Here is a 27,632-nt window from a genome sequence, read left to right as displayed (position 1 = left end):
TCGCTCCGCGAGGCGGGCGTTCTGACCAATAAGAGCGCAGCCCGGAAGCGCTTGGCTTTTCGCTTCGGTGCCTGGCGCAGGAGCGGCGTTCGCTAGTACGGAGCATGGATTCCTCTTCACCACCCTAGCATTTATTATTTACTGTTATTAATATTTTCATAAATACACACATTTACGCGTATGGCCTGTAGAATGGATTCTGCAGGACGACGGCCAGTTATCGTACGTGGCTGAATATGTTTGTTTTTAGAGGAAGAGGGGCTGTTTGTTTCAGTTTTATCAGTATGCTGGATGTCACTTGTCAGGTGATGCGCACGTGATGATAGCGGGATGGTTGTTTGCATGTTGCCAAATAGTTCCCCACAAAGGAGTTTAGTTATAAAGATCAAATAGTTGTCTGGTTATGTAACATTGCACGTTATATATTATGCATTAGTTAAAATAGTTAACCGAAAACTAATCTTCGGTTGCTTGGTTAGCTGACTGTCTGGACGCTTGCTTCGCGCTAGACTTGCTTACCAGATACCATTATGGTTAATGTTTCCCCTTTGTGAATTCTGACTGTTTGGGAGGGAAATGTGAATTTGTTAACTCTAGTTTCTGATTGCGTAATGTTTTGGGACAAACTATCTACTTTCTTGTCGCATTGCACAATTTTCATTATTAGGTTATGGTGGTTTATGAGTAACCCTTCTCGTTGTTGCAAAGAGAACTTCCCGTTTGCTTAATAAATGAAATAGTTGAGTTTTTAATTTAGCAATTACAGGTTACTTCAGGCTAAATGAACGAGTAAATTAAGAAAGTATGTAGTACCTCGATCTTCTAAAGTTTGTGCATCCGTTTTTCCAAATTCTGAGTTTACACCTTCATGAGAAAAAGAAATGACTTTTATCAGTACTTTTGTCATGCGTATCTCAGTATGTTGCGGAAGTTTTCCTTGTGACTGACTCGCGTTTCCTGTGTTTTCCTCAGCATAACTCAGCCACAGAAATAACTCAGAGTATAGAAGACGACCCTCTGGTTGACGGACCACTTATCTCACCAGATGCTCTCGACGCTGAGATTAAATCTGAATTCCACAAGTTACCCACGTCTTGGGTAGCACTTTTACTTATATTCATTCATGTATGTAGATTCTTTTTTTATACATAATTTGAGTCTTGAAAGTTGAGAAAAGAGTGTTGATTTTATTATTAGAGGGAGGCATTGTGCATCACTGTGATGTGTAATATGTTATTCATTATGCTATTAAATTGTACCTGTCTGAATAAGAATGTGAATGATTACAAATTAATGATACTGCATTCACTCCTAAATATAAGTGCACTAACTGTAGTTTTTTTTCACTTTTTTTTTTTTTTCCTGTATTTCAGGTTATTTTTGTGTGTCTCTCAGTTGTCTTGGCTGTGTACTGTTCCATACTGGAAGACGTCATTCACCAGTGCCATAGGTACCTGCAGGACTTCCACAGCCAGACTGTGATAATTTTTGCCAAGGTCTCCCTGTGGCTCTTGTTTGTGGCCTTTGAGCGTTTTGTCCAGTACCAGCACAAGCGCGTGCGCGGCAGGGGGTACCTGCACTTCTACAGGTCGACACGGAGCATGAAGCGTTTGCCGTTGCTCGTCCACTCAGCCGGTGAGCCAGACCCGGGATAACACTCAGTTCTTGAAAGTGTTCCTGCGACACTATGGTCATGTTGGATAACAAAAAACCAAAAAAAAAAATTACACATTTTACATTAAAGTATACACACCTCCTCCTGTATATCACACAGTCTGTCTTCTAAGCAGAGGGGGAAATTTCAGGTTCAGAAAGTATAAATCCAGGCCGAGGTTTTATTTCAACCAACCAGTTGAGTACTCTGACTGTGACTCCTTATACTCAGCTAGTTGGTTGAAACAAAACACTGGTCTGGATTTGTACTTTCTATACTTGAACTTTCCACCTCTTTGTCCCAGTCCCTTCCTAAGATACAGGATGCTTCAGTATAGAATTCTTCCACCGTTTTGAGGTTTGCTTTGGCTTGTGCTCGTGCTGAAAAAGAGCCCATCCATTCAGCCAGAATTCTGTTGGAGTGGCACGTCTTTTACAGTTTGGTAGATATTGCAGTGGATTAAGGAGTGATAATTTGCTTAACTTTTGACTGGTACCGTAAATCATCAAAGGTGGAAATGTATATTTCTAACAATAATAATTACAGCAAATATGATGATTCACTGAAGAATTATGTATAAAAAAAATTGTATTGCTATCAGCCATTCTGTGGTTTAAAATGTAGTATGTATACTTAATCTTTTTGCATGTTTGAATGCAAATTTTAAATACCAGAAGCTTCCACATGGGGGCAGCATCTTTACAGATCACAGGTCCTAATCTGCATTAAAGATTAGAGATTGGTGTTCCTTAGAGAACTCCGATAGTATGAGTCTTTATAATAATAATAACGTGACCTCTTTTTACTTATATTCGCTTGCTAATTAATTGACAGTCAATGCACATTATGGGGGGGGGGGTTGCTTTAATGGTAATTGTGGTGAGATTGCAACATCTCTTCCGTTGTCAGACAGAAAGCAGAGACGTTATCGCCTCGTTTTTAAAGGCCAGACGTTGCTGTGTTTTAGGCTCAGTGTCGGCTTTCTCGCAGGCAATGCCACGGTCATGCTGGTGCTGTCAACCCAGCTGTCTCTGCCAAGCGCCGGGCACATGTACACCTACCTCCTGCTGGGAGTCCTGGGCCTGGAGCTGCTCTTCTCCATCCCCTGCCTCCTGGCCTACACAGGTGAGCTCAGCTCCACCACCCCCACCCCCGCTCGCATCACAATGGCCTCGGCCCGGCTGCTTCCATTCAGCGCACAACAAATGGGGCTTGAGAGCCGGGGCCGGCCTTTCAGCCAGACTCAGCGCCGATGGGTGTCCCTCCCGGATCCCTTAATCTTAACATCTCGGAGTGAACCCAAAAAATTCCACGGAGAGAAGTTTGGGGGGGGGGGTGCTGGGTTCGCCAACGTTATCTGCCATTTTGTCCTAAAATAACTGCAGTCAAGAAATGAGGATCAAGTATTATCAGTGTTTTTAAAATGCCACACTTCCTTCCTAAATGAAAGATTAGTGATCCTCCATGGGTGCAGCGCAGATGTGTAATTCTCATGGGCCAGTTTTAATTTTAATGTTTTTATTATTTGTTAATGCAATATGATAGGTTAGGAGTAGGGCTGCAAAATTCTGGGAATTTTCTGTTAATTCCCATATATGCACGGTAATTCTCATGGAAAGTTTCCAACTTGGAATATTTCCAAAATTAACTGGCTTAACGTCCCACGGAATGGAAAGTTTCTGGAAAGTTTGTGGAATTATACAATTATTTTGCAACCCTATAGTAAGGGGGTCACATTACTGAAGGCATTTCTCCTGGCTGCTTTTGAGCTACTTAATGAGGGCCGGCCATGATCAGTAGGCCCTCTGCTTTATCAGATGGCATTAATTCCCAGTCTTGCCACAGGCAAACCCCTGAATACACTCCACCCAGAAACACCTCCATATTGTCCTAATGTTTACTGTAATCATCACCACAGTGCCTGGCTCTTATCAGTGAGCATTAAAGCTTTCCCGCATGAAGCATCCTCATATCTGTTTAAAGGTGGCAGATTCTGGGGAATGTACAGTGACTCTGGTAGCACACTAACAGACATTTATGTGCATATTTGAAATGCAGTCCCGTAACTATGGCTGCGCCTTGGGTTAAATTTCTTAGATTTGTGCCTTCCAGCAAAGGTATCGCTCTCTCTGCCCCCCCCCCCCCCCCCCCACATTTATTGGCATAGTTCCAACATTAGTTTCATTACCGGCCTGCCTTGTACATCACGTTAAAGAGCGGTGTCGATGACATTGCGTAAATGCACATTGTGGAAACCATTTCTTGATGCAAAGTAACCCAGGGTCGTCGCCCCGGAGGGGAAACGTACATAAACGGCTAGCCTGTCATTGAAAAAAACGTAGCATATCACCGCCATCGGCGTGCAGCGGATCAGCGTGATTTCAGCCTCTGGTGCTCATGTATCCCATTTCAGACATTCCTCCGATTTGTATAAGAGAATCCGACATGCCGTATAGCTAGACGCACCAGGCCTGACCCCGTAGAGACATGTCTACAGTAAGGTATCGGTTGCCTTCTAAATTCTTTGGTTTCTGTTGGCAAACATTTAAAAGAGTGAAATATAAAGCTTTTGGCTACTAATGTGCCCATTTTCTTCTCCGTTTTCCTAGAAGGAAGGCTGCGTTTGGCCGGAGACGCATCCTCCTTTGAAGTTCTTTTGAAGGTGCATTTAATGCTAAGAGACGGAGGCATTCTTGTATCTATCTGCTTTTATTCTCTTCATTTAAACATGAATACACACCATTGTATTGGGCAACATTTAGATTTCTCACATCAAAGTAGTTTACTGCTGCTTTTTTTGGTCTTCAAAGGGTTAAAATTAAAATGAAATCCTTTTACTTATTGTTTGTACTAAGTGTGAGCAATTTGAGACGGAACCATCTGTGAAAAAAAATTTAGGGTTTAAAGACTGTATTTCTCCGGCCGGGAATTCAGTCGTGAAGATTAGTGTTTTTCGAGCATTCTGCCCCGTGTCAACTGCTTAAGACCAAAACATACTTTTTATGCAAGGTCACTTTCAGACATCAGGAGAGTCTCAGGAGTTCAGAACTATTAAGGGAATATTATTTAGGCTGACGCCAAGGTCTGCGGTTTTGTTAGCATCAAAAAAACAAACAAAAACAACAAATAATTGCTCCAGGGGACTGCCCTGCCCAGCCCAGCCTGGCCCCAGAGAGCAGAGGTTTATTTGGGTCCAGAGACTCCCCTGGTGCTGATGGACTGCGAGACGAAGTGGCCAAAATGACACGGATACACAAACACAAACATTCGGCTGCAGGAATTCCACACAGTTAATAGGACGGCCCGAAGCAGGATATTTGCACTTAGCTGAATGATTGATTGAAGTACATTCGGAGGCAGTCGCCCCCCCCGCCCCCCGCTCGGCGTCTCCCCTCCTCTGAAAACACGGTCATCCCTGTCATCCGAATCTCACAGGAAAGTTATTTGGGTAAGATTCATGCCGCTACTTGGATGTGCCCCGTTCATTATGAAAACGGTCGCGTGGCATTAAGCAGCTTTTCACTTGCGTTTCGTAAAGGTGTTTGTGCAGATGTGTGATTTTTTTTGCATATCATGCTGGCAAAAAAAAAAAAGTGTACGCTCACAATTCAGGCTCCGCTTGTTGCGTTCCTAGTGCCTTTTTAATTAATGTACTAAAAATACGTGGCGAAACGATTATCTCCTTAATCCGCTAGTCGGATTAACGGAAATGTTACTTCAGCTGCACTTGGCGGCTGCTGCTGTGTGTCTCTTGCTACCGTTCACTGAGCAAAGGAATGGTCGTCCATTTTGGCGAACAAGTGAGAAATGTCACGTCTCTGTCAAACCGCCTTTGTCCCTCCAGTGTTTTGCATGTTTATGACCTTTCAGACGCCCCACTCTTCGGAAACTGTATTTTGCGCAGTGTTTTATAGGTATGGTCGAGTCCATCGTCCATCTTCCGCTGTGCACAACCTGCCCATTCTCATTTTTTATTGACTTTTCTGTTTTTTGTTTGTTTTTTTCCCCCCATGTATGGCTGCGTTGGCGTGACCCTTTAGTGGCCTTGTGCTGCGTGCGGCTCAAACGTCGAAGCCAAATTAGGAGGACAGATGGGGAATAACTGTGAAGTCATGCTTTACTCTGCAGCCATATTTAGCTTCTCGGTGTCAGTTCCTGCTCTTGTTTTAAGGTGATGGCTAGGCCGTTTATTTAGTTAATGTGCCCTCGAAAACTAAACTTTAAGATGAAACCTCAGTTATTTGTGTGTATGTGTTTGTATAGACCTACTTAAAGATATGTCCCTCTATCCATTTTTCCAGTTGTCTTCCAGCCGTTTATACAGTACAGGGATGCAAGGATGTATACCTACAAACATATATATGTGTGTATGTATGTTAATACATACATGCACATTGTGCTTCTAATTATATGTGTTTGTCACTTTCCCTCCGAGTATCTCAGCTCCCTTCTAAAGCAGAGGGTTTTCCTTTGTCCTGGGGGGTTACTGTCACTCAGGTAGCTGGGGAGGGGGGGGTGTGGGAGCTTTGGGCCTCAACGTGAATGAGGCGCGGTGTGAAGACATTAAAAGTGTTGAAGGCGGAGGCCGTAAGTGCAGGATATCGCAGCTCTTGTGTTTCCTCGTGAGTCCCGCCGCTATCGATCGGGCCGGCCCACTGGGCCCCAGCCTGCAGGGGTGGGATTTAAAAACTGCTCTTCGCCGCAGTGCCCCGCTTATAAGTGCAAGATCAAAGAATTTCATAAGATGGGACTTAAATGGCCTTATTGGGGGGTTAGGGTTGCCAGTCCATTGTTTCTTGGGCGATTTCCTGTGTTTTCTGTACACTTGGCATTTTTTTTACAACCCCCCAGCACTGAGTCTGGCTGAAAGGCTGACCCCCCCCAAGAAAAACATTTTAACCCATTTTAAAAGATGTATTAGTAATTAAGAGTAAGATTGACCTTATAGATCCCTGGGGGAAAATCTGGTGATTGATTCCCGGATGCTGCCGTCCAGCGTGGCTTACGGACCCTGCCTCAGGCCGCCGGCCTATCACTTAGCAGGACTCCAACTCCCATCCTCACCCCCGGCGCCTCGATGAACCGTCGCGCTGATTAGTCCTTTAGCACCGAAGGTTCGTACGTCGGAGTCCATTTTCTCCTCCTCTCCCTGCACCGCAGTGCCATTTCATGCAATTTCTATGCATGGCAAGGGAAAAAATCTGTACTATGGGTATGGAAAAACGACTTGGAGAGCAGTGCGTACGCTTCGGCCGTCAGCATTAATGAGCTGAATCCCGCACCATCATTTTCTGAAGCTGATATCGTTTACCGTTTTATGAGATGTGTGGGATCGTATCAGGAGAAGGCAAATTCATATCCAGGAATTCCACACGGGGGGCTGGGTAATTCTGAACACTGAAGTTCAGAGGGCAAAGACCCACTGGGCAATAATGGCCTCTCACCCCCTGCCCCCACCTTGTGACCCCACCGGCCCTGTTCTGAGGGCAGGGGGCGGAGTCAGCCACCAGGCGCTGATCCAGAGGTGGTCCTCTAATGATTTTACAGCCCACTGTTTGATAGGAGCAATCCAGGATCTGATGTCTCTTAATTGCTTCCCTTTAATCAGCAGCGTGAAATCGCCACACTGGGGGCAGGGGGCAGGTGGTCCCAAGGTGGGGGGGGCTCGGGACCCTGGGTCACCTGGGGAAAGTGACCCCTGCCACTCCAGCCCACAGCGACAGCAATACCTCATCCGTCACGAAACCTAAACCTGGTGCTGCACCTTTAATTAATCAGCTGTTGATGTAAACGATCATTTTAACAGCAGGGTGCCTCAACGACAAGAACTGCTTGTTCTTCACGCCGTCGCACGGTGAACCACGGAGCTGTGAGAATACGCTGTAGGTGTGTCTCTGAAGCAGATGTTCGCTGCGCTGGCTTGCCGGTTGGCTAGCTGTCTCGTCTTGGCGTGACGCGTTTTCGCCTCCTCCGGCCAACCGGAGGTGAGCGCGTTAGCTGCGCCGCTAACTCTTCGTCTCCGAACTTTTGTCCTCACCAGTGAAAGTCGTGAACTTCAACAAGGAGAAGCCGAGTCCGGATGTCTGTCAGGAGGAGAGGATGCACGCCTACTCCGGTCCGGGGAGCATCATCGACACAGAAACGGGATTCCGGTACGCATTTCAACGGGGGTTCGTTACACATGCTCCGTCACTTTGGGATTTAGGGCCCTGGATCAGGATCAGAATCGGAATCCTTTCGTTTGCCATGTATAAAAAAAAAAAAAAATACAAGGAATTTGTTTGGGTTCTAGCACTGACACAAAAACGCAGACAAAAAATAATTGGATAAAATATAAAAATACAAGAGAGGGAGAGAGAAAAGTTGTGCTATTAATAAATAAATAAATAAACAAACAAACATGCAGGCATGTAAATAAAGGTGTAGAATACAAGGAGTTTTGAAGATGCACAAATGAAGGTATGAGCATAAAGTTTAGTAGATGCCTAAGCGTGGCATGATCCCATCTCATGGGTCGACCCAGGCAGTGATCTTGCAGGTTAACTTGAAATAACTATGAAATTTTGGGGTTCGTTTAAACTATTTTTTTTCCCCCCCAAGTAGAAATGGGTCCTGAGCCAGCCAAACTTAACTTAACTTTTAACTTAAAAACCATCGCTTTCTTACAGAAGACATCATTCCAGGCCTGGGCTTGCGGGCTCCATATGATATCAGTAGGTGTTTCACGGCTCAGTAAATCAGCTGTAATTGTAAACGGGGCCCCTGTTGTAGTCCCCCTCTGGTTTGGCGTTTAGGGGAAACCTGGCCCATGAAATGTAGCTCTGGGACGTGGGGGCCAAGCGTCGCTGGGGCCAGAGCGGTGGGGGTAGTGGAAATAGCCTCAGGCTCCTCATGGATGGGGGGGGGGGGAGGTGTGGTGGCTCATTTTATCTTTTCATTGATGGTAATCTGGGCAAAATAAATAGCGTGAGCTGGTAGTGAAAAGGCGGAATTGGGTCCCGCCGCATTCCTGGGTCCCGCCGCGTCCCGGTGTGTTTGTGCGGAGCGGTAAGTGCCCCGCCAGCTGGCGCCCACGCTTCACCTGGACGCCTTTCCAGACGTTTCCCTTCCATCTTTATACTGTCTGCCGGGGCGTAGGAACTGGGGGAAAATATATTTAATCTGACTTCATTCATCCCCCCTATACATAGACATTTGTCTTTTAAATGATTGTTTGCGCCCCCCCCCCCCCCCCCCGAAACCAAACTCTCTTCTGCACCATTGCCTGCAGATTCCAAAAATAAAAACTACCCAATTAAATATTTATTACAAAATGTTGTCTTTAGAAGCCTTTTTTTATTTATTTTTTTGCACAAGATATGTGAAAGAATTTTAAATTACTTTAGAGACCAGTAACCATTGGCATGGTATTAAAATCGTCAACCGCAAATTTTTGTGCTAGGTTCGGAGTGCAGCACTTCAGGGCTTGTATTTTTCTATTTATTTGTTTTTCTTCCCCCCCCCCATCCTTCTCCTCAAACACGTTTGTGCTCAAAGGCGCCTTTTCTTTTCCTCCGCCTCGTTTTCATTTAATGTGTTGGCCCACGGAAAAGAATCTGCGGTCCGTACCACTCCGCGGTGACCTGCTACGGCAGGATTAACATCTACAAAGAGGATGGGTCAGTTTGGAGGATAACGTATCACTAGCATCCCACAGATGCTCATCTGCCAGAGTAAACACTCCTCCAAGGACCTCTTTCCTATGCCAGGGCGAAATCGTACAGATATTCCATCTGACTTTTCGGAAAAGTCGCGGATATGTCGTATTTAGTTCATGTCAAAAATTGGCATCTGTTGCATGTTAACTTTTGAAGTGTTTTTTTTTTTTGTTCCCCTTCTCCAACACATTATTTTTTTTTCCCTGCTTGTCAGCTTAGCAGTTTTTAATAATGCCCATAATTCATATGTCTTTGGGTATTGGTACTCTGAGTAACACAAGCCAGAAATGGTCAGTTGTGATGATTTACTTTTTTTTTTTTTTACTTTTCAGGGAGGGATCAAATTTGGATGAGGTGGTGGAAAAGCAAGCAGACCTGATTGAGTACTTGAAGCAGCACAACAGCCTGCTTAGCAAACGGATCTTGTCTTTAACTTCCCAGCAGATCAGAGACTGAAGAGGATGAGGCATCGGTTGTGGAGGGAACTTCTTTTTGTTGTTGTTTTTGGCCAAATGCTGGAGTCTTTTGTACTTGAATGGTCACTGGATGTTTTATAAAATTCATAGCGCTTTACTACATAATGTTTGTGTTCCATGTTCTACACGTTTTAAAGCTTGAAAACTTCTTAATAAAGTGTATATTTATGTGGATTTATTGTTGGAAGTTCACAGTTTAGACAGGCAAAACTTTTATTCTTAAGTGTTTCAGAAAAAATGTAAAGTGCTTTCCAGCCATGGTTCAAAGATCAGAGAACAGTATAGTGTTTTATTTTTGTGTAATGACCCTGTGTAACCTTTAGCTAATGATGTGCAGAAAAACTTCTTTTTTTTTCTCTCTCTCTTTAATTGAAAGGACAAATGTTGTCTGCACGCTCACGTGAAATGGAATGTAGGGGATTTGGCAGGATGCAAACGTACAAGAATCGCTTTTTGGTGAACGGGTGACAATTTCACTTGAGGATCTCATACCCTACAGAAGAGAAGCAGGACAGCAGGAATTTACTGTAGTTGTCATCTTTTGCATCACAAAAAATGGGGGATTTAAAAGCTGGAACAAGACTTGGGCTAAATCTGTCACTCTTAAATATCAACGCATAGGATTTTATTAAACTGTGCTTAGTCAGGCACCGTGGTATCTGAGCAGGGACGGATACTGAGGTTAACAACTTAACGTTTTTAGTGTGTGTGTGTCTCACTAGTAACGTGCAGCATTTCTAGACATGTGACTAAATGTGTTGCCATTTACTGCCCATAATTTAGCGTTATCGCTATTCTGTAAAACGTTTCAGTTTTGCGCTGTTTTATTTGGAAGTTGGAGTCACTTTTGCACTGTTAGCTCATGACATACTGCAGTGTTAATATTTTGGGGCAGTTTAACCTTCAGTCAATGGAATTTGCCAGTTATTTGTAGTTATGCAGTTATAAGCAACTCAGGCTCTGTATGGATTTTGAATATTTTTTGTTCCTCCATTGGGCTGATTTTGTAATGCAGAATAAGCTCTTTGTACAGTAATGTCTTAATAAATTAGTAATTTCTCTATTTTTGTGTAAAGCTATATATTTGCAAATACCCTAGCGTTTGACCCTTGTAATTTCCCCTATTTTTTTTTCCCCGTTTGAGTATACACTCAGCAGCGTGAAATAAAACAGTCGAGAAGAGTATACACAATTTATTAAAATTACATCAGTTAAACAAGTGCGTTACTTGCATATAAACACATTTGAGTATGTTATAAAATGGCAAACTACGCTTTCCCAGAATGTGTGCAGTTTTTCTGTCAACCTTTCAATTTTGAACTACTCTCTGCCTTCCTTTACGTGGGGGGGTTTATAAATAAAACCTTTATCTATGCTTTAGTAGCGTAAACTCAACAGCAATATTTAACGTATCATTTTTACATGTATTTATGTAGTGTGATCTATGCTGACATCAGTTGTGCTGTTGTGTCTGCACTGATCATATAAAGCCTAAATCTTTGGTTGGTCTTCACGTTTGTGAGTGTGCTGTAGCGTAAGACCTCGCGATTCATCACAAGTAATACATGCGCATGTATTTACACTGAATATTTTTATAACACAGTAGTTAAATAGTCAAAATACATAAAAGCTGGCATCTGAAAAACATATTTCTGCATTATTTACAATTTTTCAATTGGAAACCCAAGAAGTTTTTGGTGTGGTAGCAGTTGTCTTCCCAGGAGAAATCTCTGGCTTGTTGGTTTCTGCTGAGTCTGGGTGCCCCCCCCCCCCCCACGACTTTCCCAGAGGTCACTGCTGCCACACGGCATCGGGACGGCATGTTCCAGAATCACCATGCAACTGAAACATAACCAAGAATGGTGTTAGGGTCCACACACAACACAGCAGACGGATCCTCCACCGGGTTCCCAATGGAAGTGTGTTTTGCCAACTCAGACTGCAAAAGGGGACCCTGGTGCAGTTCAGTGTTCAATAGAGTGTTTTTTTGTTGCTTTTTGACTTGGTTGCCCAATCGCACTGGATATCCTTTTCGTTGCCACGTTGAATTCACTCAGCCAGCCTGAGAGATTATGAGGTCACGTGTCTCCAGAATTTAGAGCAACAGTTACCAGCTGGTTTGGGCTGAATGGGGGTCAGCCTGGCCAAGGGTGAAGGTGATGACCCTCCCTTTATATATCACAAAGGCCTAGTAAGTGTTTAAAACATTCCTTCAAAATACTGACAGCGTATAATAACAGGACATCGTTAGTGGGATTTAAATTGAAGTTTGTTTACATTCGGTTACATTTGTCCTTGGACACAATGTTTACCGTTACTTGAAGACTGAGTGCGTAAAAATATTTTCACCCTCATTAAATGACTAATTACTCTCTTTTCTTATGGGCACAACAGGGCATCTTTGTAAGGCACCGTGATGGATACATTGTGGCCAGATTTAGCATGTAAACCTTAGCTACCCCAAAGCTCACGCTATATAAGTATAGCGTATATTCTTCTTCTATTTGCCCATGTGAGGCTTAAAGAAATCACCATCCATTTTCTCATCAGTCTAAATATACAATCAAGTAAGGGAGCATAATACTCCTTCCTTTGCTCATGCACATCAAATCATACACAGTAAACGTCCAAAGAACCATAAAACCTTCGCGGTGGGAACTCGTATTGAATTTCGTCAATCCTTCGTAAGCAATAAGCTGCTAGCCTTCTTAAGGATAAGTTCGCTAGAAGCCTGCGATAATCCAGCCCACTATACACTGTAATATTTGACAGGTGTTTAAGCCGAGCATACGTAAGTAGGGAATGTTCCAACGTAGCAGGCGGTGGGTAGACGAAGCTCGTGTTGATTAATTCTATTTAGCCACCTAGGGGGATAATAATGCCATACAGGATGGGACGTTGAGCTCGGCCTGGCATGCTAAGAAAGCAGCCGTGCTTAGGGACTTCCCGCTAATTAGTTTTGGGATCCAACGCTAAGCTCCTCGCGGAATTTTTCCATGAGTTCCCTCAGAAATGGTGACAGTGTTTTGAGTTTTTTGAGGACAACAATGCAAAGGGAACTTAAAACGCAAGTCACACGGCAGTAGGCGGCCCCCAAGGGTAGTAAAATGGAAAATTTCACTTGTTGTTGTAGTCTTGGCTTCATATTGAAATGAGCGCCCGGATCGTAAATGTCTTTAAAGGTTCGGTGACACCTCCGCGACTTATCTTATCAGTCACATGCTACCCTGATCCATTAGCTTCCGCTCGCTCGATCGGCACGGCCTGACTACTTCAGATTGGATCTGTGATGATACAAAATGATGATCCTCACCACTTCTCCCTGTATCAGTCTGGACGTCAACAAAGAGCTTAAAGAGCTTCCTTACAATGCAATTGCTGGTGTAAAGGAATGTACCCCAATCAGATTAAGGCTCCTCCTGCCTGTTTCCCCAGCTATGAGGGGATAGAGGCTCTTCAGACTATGATCTTTTTCTGGATACTTCCTGTATTTTTTTTTTTAATTACTGCTGGACTGTAAAATCTGAGGGTGAAAGCCTGCAGACATGCGTGCCACCCTAAATATAGCAAAACAATGCCAAGTTACCTTAAATATTTGGGAAAATGTGCATCTGTAAAAATGTTCTGACAGAATAATTTATTAATTGCCAGGGCAGGGTGCAGGAGAGAACTTGACCCCCCCCCCGTCCCCCTGATTCCTAGGCCCCTTTTGCCAAGGAGTGTAGATGTAGTTTTAGGTCAGGAACGTACCATTCGGTGCTTCAGGGGAATGGTACTCTTGAGTGAAGAGGCATGCATCTTCTGTGTGGGCAGTGATGCCTGTGGTACTTTCGCTTCAGATTCAGGAAATCTGTCGAGAAAAATGACAAACCACGTGTTGGCAGTCATATTTGCATCATAGGATGATTCCTTGTGTTATTTCACTCGAATGCTGACCTGGTAACTTAAGAAACTTCTGCAGACGTCCTTTAAAGTCACCAAATGTAAAAATAACAGGGACATTCTTCTCAGAAACAAGTAAAACATACAAGCAGGCAAGTGTTTCCACTGTTAAGAGGAGCAGCATGGTCTGCTGGAGGTCAGTGCCCCTTGTACCAGCTGTTCACTTGGACAATTTCACTTGGAACGAGAGCTTATTTCTAAGAAAATTGGGTATAATGGAAAGCAGATAAAACTCTGGAGGGTGGATTTAAAAAAAAAACCTGAAATTTAAGTACCAGGATGCAAAGGGTCAGTTCACTGCAAGACCTGTGATAGTCAGTTCCACCATCAAACTCGATTTTCTAAGCAAACAGACAGGTAGATTTCAGATTGCCTGGTAAGCATGAATTATAAGCTTGGCTGGAGCAAAAGTCATTGACTCCACAACGTTAATGCAATTCTGATTTATGAGGAAAACCGCATGGCCTGTAGAAACATACATATGTGATTTTAGGCTTGGATTTTGAATTAGGATTTTCCTTGATGTTATGAACTACAGTAAAATTAAAGCTCTCATTGCTCATCACTTCATAACGTTGGACAATCTTTTTGAAGAAAAATATCTAAAAGGTAGTTGTATTTTAGTACCTAATTTAATGAAAATTTGTCATTTTAAACTGGAAAAGGATTATTAAAAACACTTAAATTATAACGTATTCAAATCCAATTAATAATAGTCCCCCAAAAAAAAAAGCGATAATTTTGCTCAGAAAATATTTGCACCTTCCTACTCACCACTGAAGATCATTATTGAGAAACTATCAGCAAACATGAGGAACTTTAAATCATGGATGTTGTTCTCAGGCTCACATACCTGGTCTCTGCCCCTTAACTAACAAGAGGAAAGTCGCAAGGAGGAGAAGGATGTAGAAGAAGTTCAGTATCCTCATTTTGGTGCCGGAAGGGGCCGGTGGTCTTCAGGGGAATCCGGGTAGGAGTCTCGCTGCAGAGAAGCTTCCTGGCCGAGGTATGGAGCACGGTCTGGCTAGGATAATGACCACATTCGGTGAGGATACCAGGTTCAGCCACCGCTGTGTCTCTCTCGTCGCTGGTCTCCTGTCTGCGGATGACTAAAACTCCCCCTGTGTCTCTCGCTTACTGATGGAGAAAAAAAAAAACTTAGTGGCTCTTCACCAATGCCAACGGTAATTGTCCAGCTGAGGATGAGCTAGGAAGCCCTTGTGAACAATGAAGCAGCCTCCCCCTCTTTTTATAGCATGAGGGAGGGGGGACTATGTAAATCGGCCGGCTGGGAGGGGGATCCCAGCCCCATTTGCAAATGTGAGACCTTGCATTGCACATATTGACCCCACATGTATAAGGTAATAGAAGTGACAGGAAGACCCCCTGCCCCCCTCCCCCTGCCCCCCTCCCCCTCCGACAGACATGCACACATACAGCTCTAACCCCACTGCCCCACAGACCAGTGTGGGCCCCCAGTCCCTCTGAATGGGACGTAAACAGGCTGCGAAGTGCCAACCATCGGGACATGAATCTGTGAACACTTTGCCTTAATGAGAGGCCTTTGTGTGCCCCCTCCCTCCCCCTGCCCTGGGTGTTGGGAGCCTCCTGTGTGTGGAGTCCTGCTTCCCCCCCCCCCCCCCCCAGCACATCTGGATCCCGGACGCCAGGACACCTAGCTGTGCAGCCCCATTGTTGACTTTAATGGCCAGATTCAGTAGCCGCATAGAATTAATGTGCATTTACTCCCCTGTGCCTAATTTCAGTCCCAGTTTGTTAGTTGCAGCCTCATTTCATATGGAAAACGCCTCAGATGCTCCAGATTTGTCCTCTCGGTCATTAAAGTTAACAGGCAGCGGAATATCTGAGTCTGCGTCTCTCCCCCCCCCCCCCCCCCCAAAAAAAAGAATGTGGTGCAGGGATCTTTTATGCGGCTGGGATGCTTGCAAAATTGAAAGTTGTCATTGAAGGAAAATGGAATCGGAAAAGGCCCAATTTTCAGATTTTGCTTCCCTACATGGTGGGGGTGGAGGGGGGGGGGGGGACTGAGTAAGCATTAAGAATGCAGTGATGAACAATCACAAGAAGTTGCCTAAAAATGACTATGCAAACCGATAAAACTTTATTAAAAGCCTGAATTATATCCGTATAAAACAAAAGGTTATATCTTAGTTTTTAAAACCAAACAGACGATTGAGTATGACTTTATCCCCCCCCCCCCCCCATTCAGATGCATTCTGCTCCATTTATCCTGTTTTTCCCTCCAAATGCTAAAAAGTTGAGCAACTTCATTCTGCATTATATCTTCACATTTTTTCCAAATATAAATGATTCCACAAATAAAGTTTTTGTGTGCGCTTATATACGCATATATACGTCTTCCATGGTCCTAAATGAAAGGCGACGGTCCAGTCCTGTGATGCACAGGAGACCTGCCTTCTGAACCCTGAACTGGAGTTGTTTTAAGGTGGACCTAATGAATTACCACGTTAAGATGAAATGTCTGGGCTCTTACAAGTCAATTAGGATTAAAACACAGCATGATGCTAATGGAGCCGCTGAGAAAGTGAGCAGAAAAACCGTTCAGCATCTTTAACCCCACCCCCCCGCCCCCCCCACCACCACCACCAATGAACAGACCCAGGAGGGATGAGACTGTTCTTGTTTTGTTTTACTGTTTTTTTTTCCCCCTCAAACGTCCTTGAAGACGTTATTTATTGCTTTATGATGTTTGCAAAAATGTCGCGCATTCCTCACGGAGATCCTTAGACGCCGACGGTGCCGCATGCTTCTCCAGCAGCTGCTGCACTCCCTGACTGCGACCACACATGCGAGGTGTTCACCGGCTGCACTTCTCGCATGTATTTCAGCACTTTCCCGGCTGTTTATCACGCGGTGCGTGTCTGGAATGGGGAGCCTTTCTGGACCAGCAGAGGCCTTGTTATGACATACGCCTGCATATTGCATGCTGTTCTTTTTTTTTGTTATACAACATGGTTATCAATTCTTCCCAATTCAGAACCACCTGGTTTCCATGGAAACCGGCGCATGCAGGTTTGCGGTGTGGCCTGTGAGAATTAAACCAGCAAACACAGCAGAAAGCTGGTGCCCATATAAGGCTAATTTTGCCTCTACATGAATAACAAAGCCTCACCATCCGCTGACTCTTGGTGCAAATGCTGTGCATTTGGCTGTTGGAACATCATTCGGGGCCTTTTGCAGGTTGCAGTGCAGTTTGCTTGTTTGAAAATGCATGTAGTCGCTGGCAAAGTAGAGCCTTTGAAACATAATGAATATAGGCAATAACGAATTATTAAATTATTGTGACCTCTTTTAGTCAATGTATTTACCGGCTTTTATTTTTTGTTTACCATTATTTAGAATTGAACTGTCAGTGAAACAAGAATTTGTCAAACCTCACAAACTATCAATTTAATTTCAATTAGCTAAGTTGAATAATTAGCAGTACAGTAAGTATCGACCAGGATTCAAGCATGTCTTTTCTCATCCTATCACATTGTGCTGCGCTGAGTGCGGCATGATGAATTTAGTGAAGTTAGCATCGTGTTAGAATCTCACTAAATTGCACAGACAAAAGCAGGGCCGAGGAGCAATTAGGCTTTAATTTGTCATCGTTCAGTAAATCATCCCATCTAGGGTGTCTCCCCCTGCTCTCTGCTTCCTGGGATCGGCCCCTGGCTCACAGCGACCCCCACTGAATAAACGATACGGAAGATGGATGGATGGATGGATGGATGATCACACACAGAAAGTTCATGTAAAGTGCTCTCTAGCAGAAGAGAAGATCTCAGGCCAGCTTTCAAGTTTGCCAGGGTGGGGGGCAATTGGGTTTCATTTTTGGGGGAGGGGAATTTTCATACATTCTTGCTTAGTAGATGTTTTTATCTAAAGCAATGCACATTTTGTTGGAGAAAGCAGGGCCTGTTTATTCCTGGGGGGTTAAGGGTCTCATATAGGGGAATCACTCTGACGGCGGTGGGATTTGAAGCAACAACCTTATGATCACCAGTGCTGTGTTGTATCCCACAGAGCCAAACACCACACTGCTTTTTTGGGCTTCTCCTGAAGAAGCTTCTACATGTTTGCCTCGAGGTCCCCATGCATCGGAAGCTTCTGCTGGAGATCACCTGACCGGCCCAGCCTGGCCGCGGTAGGACACATCCACCCAGACCGCCAAGGCCGCGACAGCGACATCAATAACGTCCTCGCACCACAAATACTGGTTGTCATTCAGCACCACGTCTCAGAGAAGTTCAAAGTAAGTCGTGTTATTGTCAAGTGCGGCCAACCAAATAAACCTATGTATTTTCTGGCGGTTATCTTGCTTTTTTGTGTTGGGAATTGTACTTGGTGACAAGGGGGAGTGATCTTGGGTGCGAGATTTATATACTGGGTTTATTTCCACAGCCTGAGGGGGGGCGGGTCAGCTCTTTACACCAGTCAGACACACTGTATTCACCCCCAGTGCGTTTACCAGGATGGGACGCATTGTGGGGTCAGTAAAAATGTAAACAACCAGTAGCTTTATTAGTTTATGGTCGGGCAGATAACTTTGTGGAAGGCACAATGAAAATGAAAGGAAACGGTATTTAAATAGGCAAATCTCCTCCAGAATTAGGGCATTATTTGAGGTGACTGAGGTGACTATTAAGTGACATACAACAACAGCAACAATAACAATAATAATAATAATTATTATTCTTTATTTACCACTTCCACAAGTACAGGCACATTGGAATGATTCTTTTCACAAATCCCATAATGCTCTCCTTTGAGACATACGAACACAAACAACAAATATGCAGGTGAGGGTGAAACTTGGGCTCCGAGCGCAGGGTCGGGACATCTGGAAATGTAAATGGAGCATTTTACGTAAGTATATGAAGAGCTTAACTAAACCCATTCAGGAGGCTCGGCTCCCTACTGCATCAGAGAGTCAGTCCTTAAGGACGTTGAACCAATATGGTTGACATTCACCTACCATTCTGAAGGCCCCTCTGGCATTGCATAGCAGAAAGTGTGCCAGTGGGTTTTAAAGGGCGGTAATTAGCCGTGGTTGGATGAGTTGGGTCCTAATTGGGTTTAATCCCTCTGCGTTAGTCCTCAGCGTCACTAACGTGTGACGCGGCAGCAGAGTCATGTGACCCTTGGTTTAATCTGTGGTGCCTTTGTCACCGATACAGGCCGGGTTCGTCGTGTGGGGCGGGGTGATGCGGGGGCTCAGGACGCAGATCTTTTATCACCTGGCACATATAAACAAGAGGGAGGGGGGTGCTTTCTCAAACATTCCGTCTATAAACCAATTGGAATGCTAACAGCGGGCAAACACCCCACTTATCTTCATAACAATGGCTGTCTCGTGTCCCCCCCCAAATCCAGAAACCTTGACTTGGTGTGTGTGAGAAGCGCCTTTGATTTGCCTCTACGCAGAAGTGACTTTCCTCAGAAGACTTTCCTCTTTTTCGTCGACATAAATGGCTTGGATATCGGGATCTCGGGCACTCAACTTGGCAAGGAAGGCGAAAGCCTCCCCTGTTTTCCCGCCCTTTTTCGATTCGGGAGTTGTTTCCTCCGGTCGAACTTCATGGTTCAGAGACGAACACGGTCCGTCGGCCCTGGCAATGACAACAGAGGCCGGGCATCACGCCACTGACCATCTTAACAGTCTGGGTGTGACAGCTGTGACAGCTGTGACAGTGGACCCCAGTCGGTCTCCTAATGCCAAGCCTAATCTGTCACAGCTGGACCTGGCTGTGTGTCCCACAGTCTGACGTCATTTCGTGAGGGTTTAACAGGTTCCTGTTCCAGTGACCAAGGCTTGAAACCAAGACTTGGCACCCTTAGTCTAAAATAATATCGCTAGTGAGGGGCAGTATTCAGTTTTCTTGCAGGAATTCAAAAAGAGTACAGATACAAAAAAAATATATATAATTTTTTCTCATCAACAAGAGAAGTGATGTAGAGAAATGTCGAATATGCACATTCCAGTTGATGCCTCGATGTACCACCTTTGTTAAGGGTACGTTTGGACCTCTTTCAAAGTACTGGTATTTGCTTCCTGTTGGAATGCTGAGAAGACCACAAAGGATGAGTATCCATGACGGAAAGCACTTCCCCCGCTGTCCACAGCGGCCACCTCTGTGCCTCCCCTGAGCGAGCAGTGCCCCCCCCGGCTTCCTTTGTACCTCCATGGCTAGCTGCACAAGGGCTGGCTGGAAACCCGCCAGTCTGCAGAGAGCTACCCAGCTGTTGCCCAGTTTACTCTGCGCCGATAATAGCAGCTCCTTCGACCCTGCACTTCTTGGCTTTCAAAAAAATTATAATTTTAAAAATGACAAGAAAAATATCCAAAAAAGATAAAGTATTCTCAGTTCCTCTCCCGGGAGCGTGTGGTTAGGGGTTCACCAGGTGCCTGTTCTAGGCCACTTCCCTAGTTGTAATGGGAAATCATTTCACGTAACGCAGAGCCGGCCCATTTCTCACATCCCCTTTACTGCAAAGCATGTGTACCATTACGCCTTGGGAAAAAAAGAAAAACAACAACAAAGGAGAGGTAGGGTTTTGTGAGCCACTAAAATCAGCTGACCCCGTACCTTTAATGTGCCTCGAAAGGGCGCCAGAGGAATAAGCAGACCCTGAGCATCCTCTGCTGTGTAAATACCCCCGTTTCCGCCCCGTTTGACCTGCGGCGATCCCGAGCGACCGTGTGGTTGGTATCACTGCCCATGCTTAGGCTCCGTGCTGGAGAGCCTTTGTTGGTCTTCCACAAACCCTATGGCCCCAATGCAAAAGGGGAACAAAAGCAGAGAGAGGAATTCAGCTCACTCATTCTCCCTCTGATTAGCTGTCCCATGCGAGCCTTAATCTCTCATTAGCCAACAAGGACTTAAGGGTGGTGAGGCCAAAAGGGGACAATTGTTGAATTGCATAGGCATACAGGTACCAGTTTATGCACAACTATCTCACCAATTCATTTATTACCCCTTAAACCTCGTTGGGTGAATGCCACAGTTTATGCAAACCTTCTTTGAATATATATCATTGCACTTTGCATGAGAATAAAAGTCCCCAGTGATTTAATTCGTATACAGTGATGTTCTACGTGCAACTGTTGTTGTGATTCAGGTGGCGCAGTGCAGCAGCCCAATTTGCGTCACCATATGCCGCATTCGTGCCATAGCCTGCGCACATCCCCAATCTGACGCTGACTCCTAAATGCGCTTGGTTTTAATAGCACGCTTGGTTTGGGTGCGATCATTTGCATGCCGGTTTTACATCCCTGTTTTCACGCTGCTGTTTTTAATTATTCTTTCTCTGCAGTCTGAACACTGGCTTCATGTTATTGACATTATTTCCCAACATGGGAAACCCAGTTCTTGATAGTTAAAGATGTGGGATGTGGGCAAAAAAGATATTAAGCAATAATAATAATAACCACAATGGTTATTGCTTCTAGTGCACTGTATTATTTTTTCATGTAGATTTATTCAGTTGTATCCCAACATGAGATACAATCAGGATTGTTCAGGGTATCAAGGTGAGTTTCCATCACGTGGCCGCACGGTGTAGCTCCACCAGGTTGTATCCAAGTCACATGAGACGTTTTTTTTTCCCTTTTCATTTTGGATTTGGGTTAATCCTTTTTTGTAAGAAGGCATACAGAAGTCGGCAGGGCCACACCCATCACAGCTAATTTGTGCTGTCGATCGTCTGAAACTAGAATACAAATCACGAAACTTTAAATCGACCTAAAAACCGGTGCAAGTAATCGAATGTTCTAACTAAACGATCATTAAAATACTCGTTGTACGTGACTCATTAAAATGTGCATGCGAGGCATTAATTTGTGTAAATAGGAGTGACTGCGGGAGATTGAAGCAGAAGAAGTTCTTCTGAGGTCAGACAGGCTGTCCCCTGGGAGCCAGAAACGCAACAGACAGGAGAAGACAGAGGTGATGGTAGATCTTTATCTTTTATTGAGAAGCTTCGTTTTTTTTTTTTTAAGTACTGGTCCTTGACACTATTGGGCGCCCCATTGGCGTATACTGAGGTACAGGGGGGAAAAAAGTGCCGTAATGTTTCCGTCACAAACAAATGAGAGTGATAATGTACATTTTGATCAGGAACATGACTGCATCGATGGTTAGAAAAGACACACATTAAGGTTGAAGCCAGTTAGAAAACAAAAATAGATATTCTCAAAACACCATAACACTTAACATTGTAGTCCTATTACAGGGGAATACATATGAACAGTTACAGTAAGACATATCTTTATTGTAAATGAGATAAATGGAATTTACAATTTTTGTTTTATTAATAAAGAAAAACAGTCGTTCTTTATAGATCTATTATTATTATTGTAGAAATGCTACAGAAAAGAAACGTTAAAAAACACGATAATATGTCTTCTTGTAATAATTTGCTTGCTTTACGTGGAAAAGGTATAAGAGAAATTAATGAGTGGGACATGCTGCCCTCTAGTGGTTGGTATTTCGTGGTACTCCAACTAATAACAGTTGATAAAATCATAAATCATCACTTTAATACCAGCTCACGTCATGCATTTTAATCACCATTAGTAATATTTGATCTTTGATACTATAATGGTGTCCAGTATTCTTTAATATAGTTCTGAGGGGAGTTTTCATCTTCAGTTCCCTTTCATTGTCCTGTCCCACGGACTGCAGCCTTGTGCCCTACGTTGCCTGATATCGAACATGAACAGGCTAGACAGTAAACAATTTAAAAAACTTAAACCTAACAAATATATATAAAAGGCAAACAATCATATTTGCGCCTTGAAGCAATGTTGTAAGAGTCTGATAAATGTGCATCTGGTTCTGGTCTCGGCGGTTCAGAGCTCTGTGTGTGTGCTCTTCCCTGGCTTCTGTGGAAAAAGCTGCCTTAAAATATTTGGACGAAATCATTCTAGCCTCCGATCTGCAAAACACAGGTGGGGTGCAACCTTCTAACAGGAGCCAAGTTTCATATTAAATAATATCATTGTGCAACTTATGACATCATACTCAACACATGGAAGCAGCATGTGGCTTAGTGGGCAAAGCCTTTGTGCCTGTGATCAGAAGGTCGCTGATTTGAGCCTCACTTTGGCAGAATAGTCACACATCCGTGGGCCCCTGAGCAAGGCCCTAACCCCCAGCACCATGGGCGCTGCTGCAGGCGGCCGCCCTTCATTGACAAGCTTGCACTTGTCTGTGTGTCATGGAAAGATCAGCGAGGTTGTGAGAAGAGAATTTCCCTACAAGGGATGAATAGAATGTCTTTACTATTATACCAGAAAAATAGCACGTATGACCTTATCTAGGAAGTTTGCAGTACATCTTTCTGGATATCTGTTTGGATATCTGTCCTACACCCATTGCAGTAATGACTCAGTATATCCCACTGTAAGATCTTTTTAATACCAGTGATGCAAGATGTTAATCAAGAGTCAAATGTAATTATCTTCCCCGCTGTTAAAAGATGATGTAAACCATTCAGCTAGCAATTTCTGGTGTCGCTGGGAAATAAACGCCAACACTTTAAAGCAGCTTGATAAAATGAAAGAAGATTTTTAACCACTTGAATCGAAATAATAATTATAATATTAATAATGAAGTCAAACAGCTTCTTTCACATTAGCGGTTTTGTGGTGTGCTGCCCGTTGCCTGTTCGCGGCATTTTTATCATTCTTTGGTTCTTCCCAGGGACTCCGGTCTGTAAAGGAAAAATACATATTCATTATGACAAAGAGCCAGTCCTTTCATCATGGCTGGTGCAGCGCACATTAATTCCAAGCAGATGCGACATTCATCATAAACCTGACTGTATGCCCCTGTACGATTGTCTATAATAAGACACAGGTGTCTTTTTTTGTGTTTTAACATTTGCTATACAAAATTTATTGCTTTTCTCTATGGCTAAAACTTATAAGTAAGAGGTCACGTACAATAAAATTGTATATTTGAGATATCTGAGGTTCAAAATCAGGTGTCTTTGCGGCTCTGTTTTTAAGAAATACGCAGGTTAAAAGTTTACCTTCGGGCGCACTGTGGCGGTTGCTCAGGACGGAGGCCAAGGTGAAAATTGTAAACACTATGAAGGCGATCAGGATGAACGCGAGTTCCAGGTTCGAGAACAGCGCCTCCATGTGGCCCAAACGGCATCTGCATTTTAGGATCCCAGTCAGTTATTCCCGCCGCATGTCATATAGCAGCTTCTTTATTTTTATTATTCTGTGGCCTATTTTGATTATGTTACATTATGTCGTGCCCTTTTGAAAAGAAAATGAAATAAATATACGTGCTGTTATGAATGGCAACCGCTTTGCTGCTCTGGATCCAGAGCCGAGCCTAAACCTGGCTGAATGTACAGCTTGAACAGATCAATGCCACTTCTCTAGTCGCATTTGCCCCCGGTGTCACTCGTATGAGATGAGGGAACTCACACAGGCTTTTCCGGGGGTGCCCAAAGCAACAGGTAAGGTTAATAAAAAATGGCAGACGACATAAATAAAACATACGCAAGACGAGCAAATACACAGCTGACAGTTCATCCCACTGCCAGGCATGGACGCATATCGATTGCTGGGGGGGGGGGGGGAGGGCGCCGTGAGAAGGGATTTATCGCCGACTTCAGAGAGCTACTCCCCCCTCCCATTACCTCCGCTCTTAAATCAATTGCATTTTATGAATTCTATTAAAAAGAATGTAAATTAGTGCACACCAGGGACATCTTGGAAGGACCCGATTGCTCTTCAGAGCGACAGCCAGAAGCACGCATGTCCAAACTAAAGGGGGGGGGGGGGGTAAGACAACGGAGGGTACATCCCAGCGCATTTTTCCATCACCCAGCAAACAATGACAACGAGTAAGACGTTTTGCGACTAACAAAGTCATGCGTAAATATGTAAGCTCCTTTCCCTTTCTCTCTCTCCCCCCAAAGGGCGACCAACAGCCGCTCAAACGTGTCCTTTGCTTTCATCTGCCTAAAATTCCTTCGGCTGAGCTCCCCGCCTCAGAGGTTATGCTACGATTGAAGTGAGCTAAGAAATGTGCCCCGTCTCTTTGAGGAATGAGGTCCCTTCCCACCTGCAAGTCAGCTGAAGGGACAGAAAAGGCAACAGAGCCTAAAACTATTCCGTTTCCATAGCATATAATCTATGGCTGATAAAATAACGATGTTGCGAAAAACATCGGATTGAACACCAAAAAAACATCGGATTGAACACCATAATGAACAACCAAGACAAGTAAAAAAAACAACCCTGCAGTCAAACTGAAGAATGTGTAGAATCTGAGTGTGGTGTGTATAATGTTGCATCGCGTTCTTTTCGTTAGTAGGCCTATCTAATATTAAATTGCACTTAATGAAAACCAGTACACACACAAGTAATTCACAAATTGTTGACAAGATATTTGGGATTAAAATCCTTCCATTAAATATAGTCAGATGGTTTGAAGTCTACAGTTAAACGCACATTTTCACTGGCTCACACAAGAAATGGATGGATTTGTTTCATATTGGACAGTTTATCTTCTGCAAGGCGTGATCATTCGCAGAAAATTCATCATTAACAGTCTTCTTCTGAAGGGCAATTTTATGTTGCCTACCTTTCAGACAGGAGAGAGGGGAGGAACCAGACCCAGAAACTCACTCCCCATTGTTTTACAGCCCCCGCTGAAGTCATGTGACTACCTCCATGGGGATTTACCTATCCCTATCACCTATCACACACACGGGATGTGGGGGAGGGACATTCAGTGCTCAATGGCAGCACGATGGCCCCAGATTCTCTTTTTGGGAAATTTATGACAGCCTGAAGCATCACTTTCCACTTTCAATTACCTTCAGGATTAGTAAAGTATCTATCTATCTATCTATCTATCTATCTATCTATCTATCTATCTATCTATCTATCTCTCTGCTGCCTGCCTGAACAAATGTTTCGTCTTAATACGTTTTTTCAAGTTCAGACACATCTTAAATGCTGTTACCAAGAGAATCTATCCCAGTCCAAAAAATTCTGTGCTCTGCATAAGAGGTGATGACAGAGAAGATTTTTTTTTTTTCATTCAGGGTATGCAAAAAGTCCAAACGACCATAACGTGTACATTTTTCTTTTCTTTTTCCTTTGGCAATATATGCCTACTGACATTTTTCTGGTTTTCTTAGATTGCTATCCTAAGACCACACTTATTTCCATGTTGCTGGCTCAATGCTCTTATTTTTAAACATATGCCCCCTACACAGCGCCCTCTACTGACAGCGTGCCGTCAGTTTCGTAAGTGCTCGCTGTACTTTTTTCAACAAGGCGCGCAACCTTGATGTGTAAATGAAGTACAACAAAGGGTGACCTCGATCTTATCATCAGCGAAACATTTGTGGATTAAATACGGGAATTGCTAAATTGTTCCTTGGAGCTCATTATTATTCATTGGTCTTTAACCTTAAAATGGCAGCTGGTAGCTAAAAGTATCTGGTGTTGACATGCACCAAAGTTTACGTAGCTGCAAACCAGCCATTCTCATTATCAACAGAGCCACAAGAACGTGACACGCTCCATTTAGACTGCATTCATTTCACCCTTCATCCATCCAGATTCCAGCTGCATATAGAATAGCAATACTTCATTCATCGTTTCACATATCCCATCTTACTTGCCAGCAGACACACATACTGGTGTGAGTTTTAGGGTCAGCCAGCATCCAGCACACCTGGAGCAATTGGGCACAAGGGTCTTGCTCAAGGGCCAATAGTGACATCACACTAGCTGTAACGGGGCTTGAACCGGCAACCTTCTGATTCACTGCCACCCAGCACGATAGCCAACACAGGGTTGCAGAAAAACTAGAGGTAAAAAAGGACACAGGAGCGGGATTTGAGTTCAGTCCTGGGTGTGTGAGACGACCAAGCACATCCGGGGGGGGCACTGAGCACCTGGCCTTTTTGCACGAATGATTGAGAGTGGCCCCCTTTTGAGGTTTTGAGTGGCTCTTTTCGATCACTGACGATCACATTAAATTTGCTTAGGGAACCCCCCTAGTCAAGAACCTGCCTCTGGAACCAATAGTGCTACACACTGTGCAGATCAACTTCAATTCAGTGGCCACCTAGGGCGCCATCTTCTGGTAGGGTGCAGGCGTAGCAAGCCAATTTCACCATCTGGCACCTATAGGGCAACCGATGGGCTTCAACCGGTACCGCTTCAGTTCAGGTATACTTAGTTTATTTTTATACAGCACCATTCCCATGATAGTAGCCACAAAGCTACTTTTAGGCCGAAGACGTTTAGGGCCAATTTAGGGTCGATGACGTAAATTTCACGTCTAAGGAGCTACTCCTATCGCTGTCTTCGTGGGTGACGGTACTCATCGCTACTTACGTGTCTCCGTAACAAGTTTCGTATCAAAGTACGTGTCAAATAAATCATAGTAGAAACTTTCAAAGTGCAGGTGTCACATTCCGATTCTAAAGATAAAAAGTAACTTTGCATGCTATATGAAATGTTACAGTAAACTGAAGTAACACAGGAGCTGTATGGCAGATTGATATTCACAGGTAATATGTACAATTCGAGAAAAATGAAAAAGCAAATGATTAAATAATAAAAATAAAATATTCTCATAATAGCCATAAAAGTTCTTCTTTAGTACCAAAGAGGATTAACGCAATATAGAAAACGTCAGGTTTGTTATGGTAATTCATTCAATGTTGCCTAAAATAGCATTGTAAAAAGATGCATTGCTTACTGTTTAAACTCACCCAGAAGAAAACAAAATATTCAGCCCATTCACCTGCTGTGTATGTATATGACACTATCCCATTGTAAGATCATCT

At 43.8% G+C, this 27,632-nt stretch overlaps 2 protein-coding genes across 3 annotated transcripts; one reads left to right on the top strand and one right to left on the bottom strand.

Moving 5' to 3' along the window:
- Positions 1 to 36: 36 nt before the first annotated feature.
- Positions 37 to 10,890, top strand: tmem192 (transmembrane protein 192). 2 transcript variants are annotated; one of them, XM_023799426.2, is made up of 6 exons: positions 37 to 222; positions 973 to 1,125; positions 1,374 to 1,635; positions 2,645 to 2,779; positions 7,695 to 7,806; positions 9,684 to 10,890. In XM_023799426.2, the coding sequence occupies exons 1-6, from the start codon at positions 181 to 183 to the stop codon at positions 9,805 to 9,807; spliced, it is 828 nt and encodes a 275-aa protein (XP_023655194.2). In that variant the 5' UTR covers positions 37 to 180; the 3' UTR covers positions 9,808 to 10,890. The 2 variants fall into 2 exon arrangements, with proteins under 2 accessions (XP_023655194.2, XP_023655193.2); XM_023799425.2 differs by having other exon boundaries at positions 183 to 305.
- A 115-nt stretch (positions 10,891 to 11,005) lies between these two features.
- On the bottom strand, positions 11,006 to 15,004 carry apela (apelin receptor early endogenous ligand). The gene is made up of 3 exons (XM_023799427.2): positions 14,623 to 15,004; positions 13,578 to 13,677; positions 11,006 to 11,669 (listed from the first exon to the last, which is right to left on the bottom strand). The coding sequence occupies exons 1-2, from the start codon at positions 14,696 to 14,698 to the stop codon at positions 13,589 to 13,591; spliced, it is 165 nt and encodes a 54-aa protein (XP_023655195.1). The 5' UTR covers positions 14,699 to 15,004; the 3' UTR covers positions 11,006 to 11,669; positions 13,578 to 13,588.
- Positions 15,005 to 27,632: the final 12,628 nt, after the last annotated feature.

The sequence above is a fragment of the Paramormyrops kingsleyae genome, chromosome 25, assembly GCF_048594095.1.
Source record: "Paramormyrops kingsleyae isolate MSU_618 chromosome 25, PKINGS_0.4, whole genome shotgun sequence".
Taxonomy (NCBI): domain Eukaryota; kingdom Metazoa; phylum Chordata; class Actinopteri; order Osteoglossiformes; family Mormyridae; genus Paramormyrops; species Paramormyrops kingsleyae.
The sequence above is the reverse complement of the archived record's forward strand: the minus strand, read 5'-3'. Positions and strand labels throughout refer to the sequence as shown.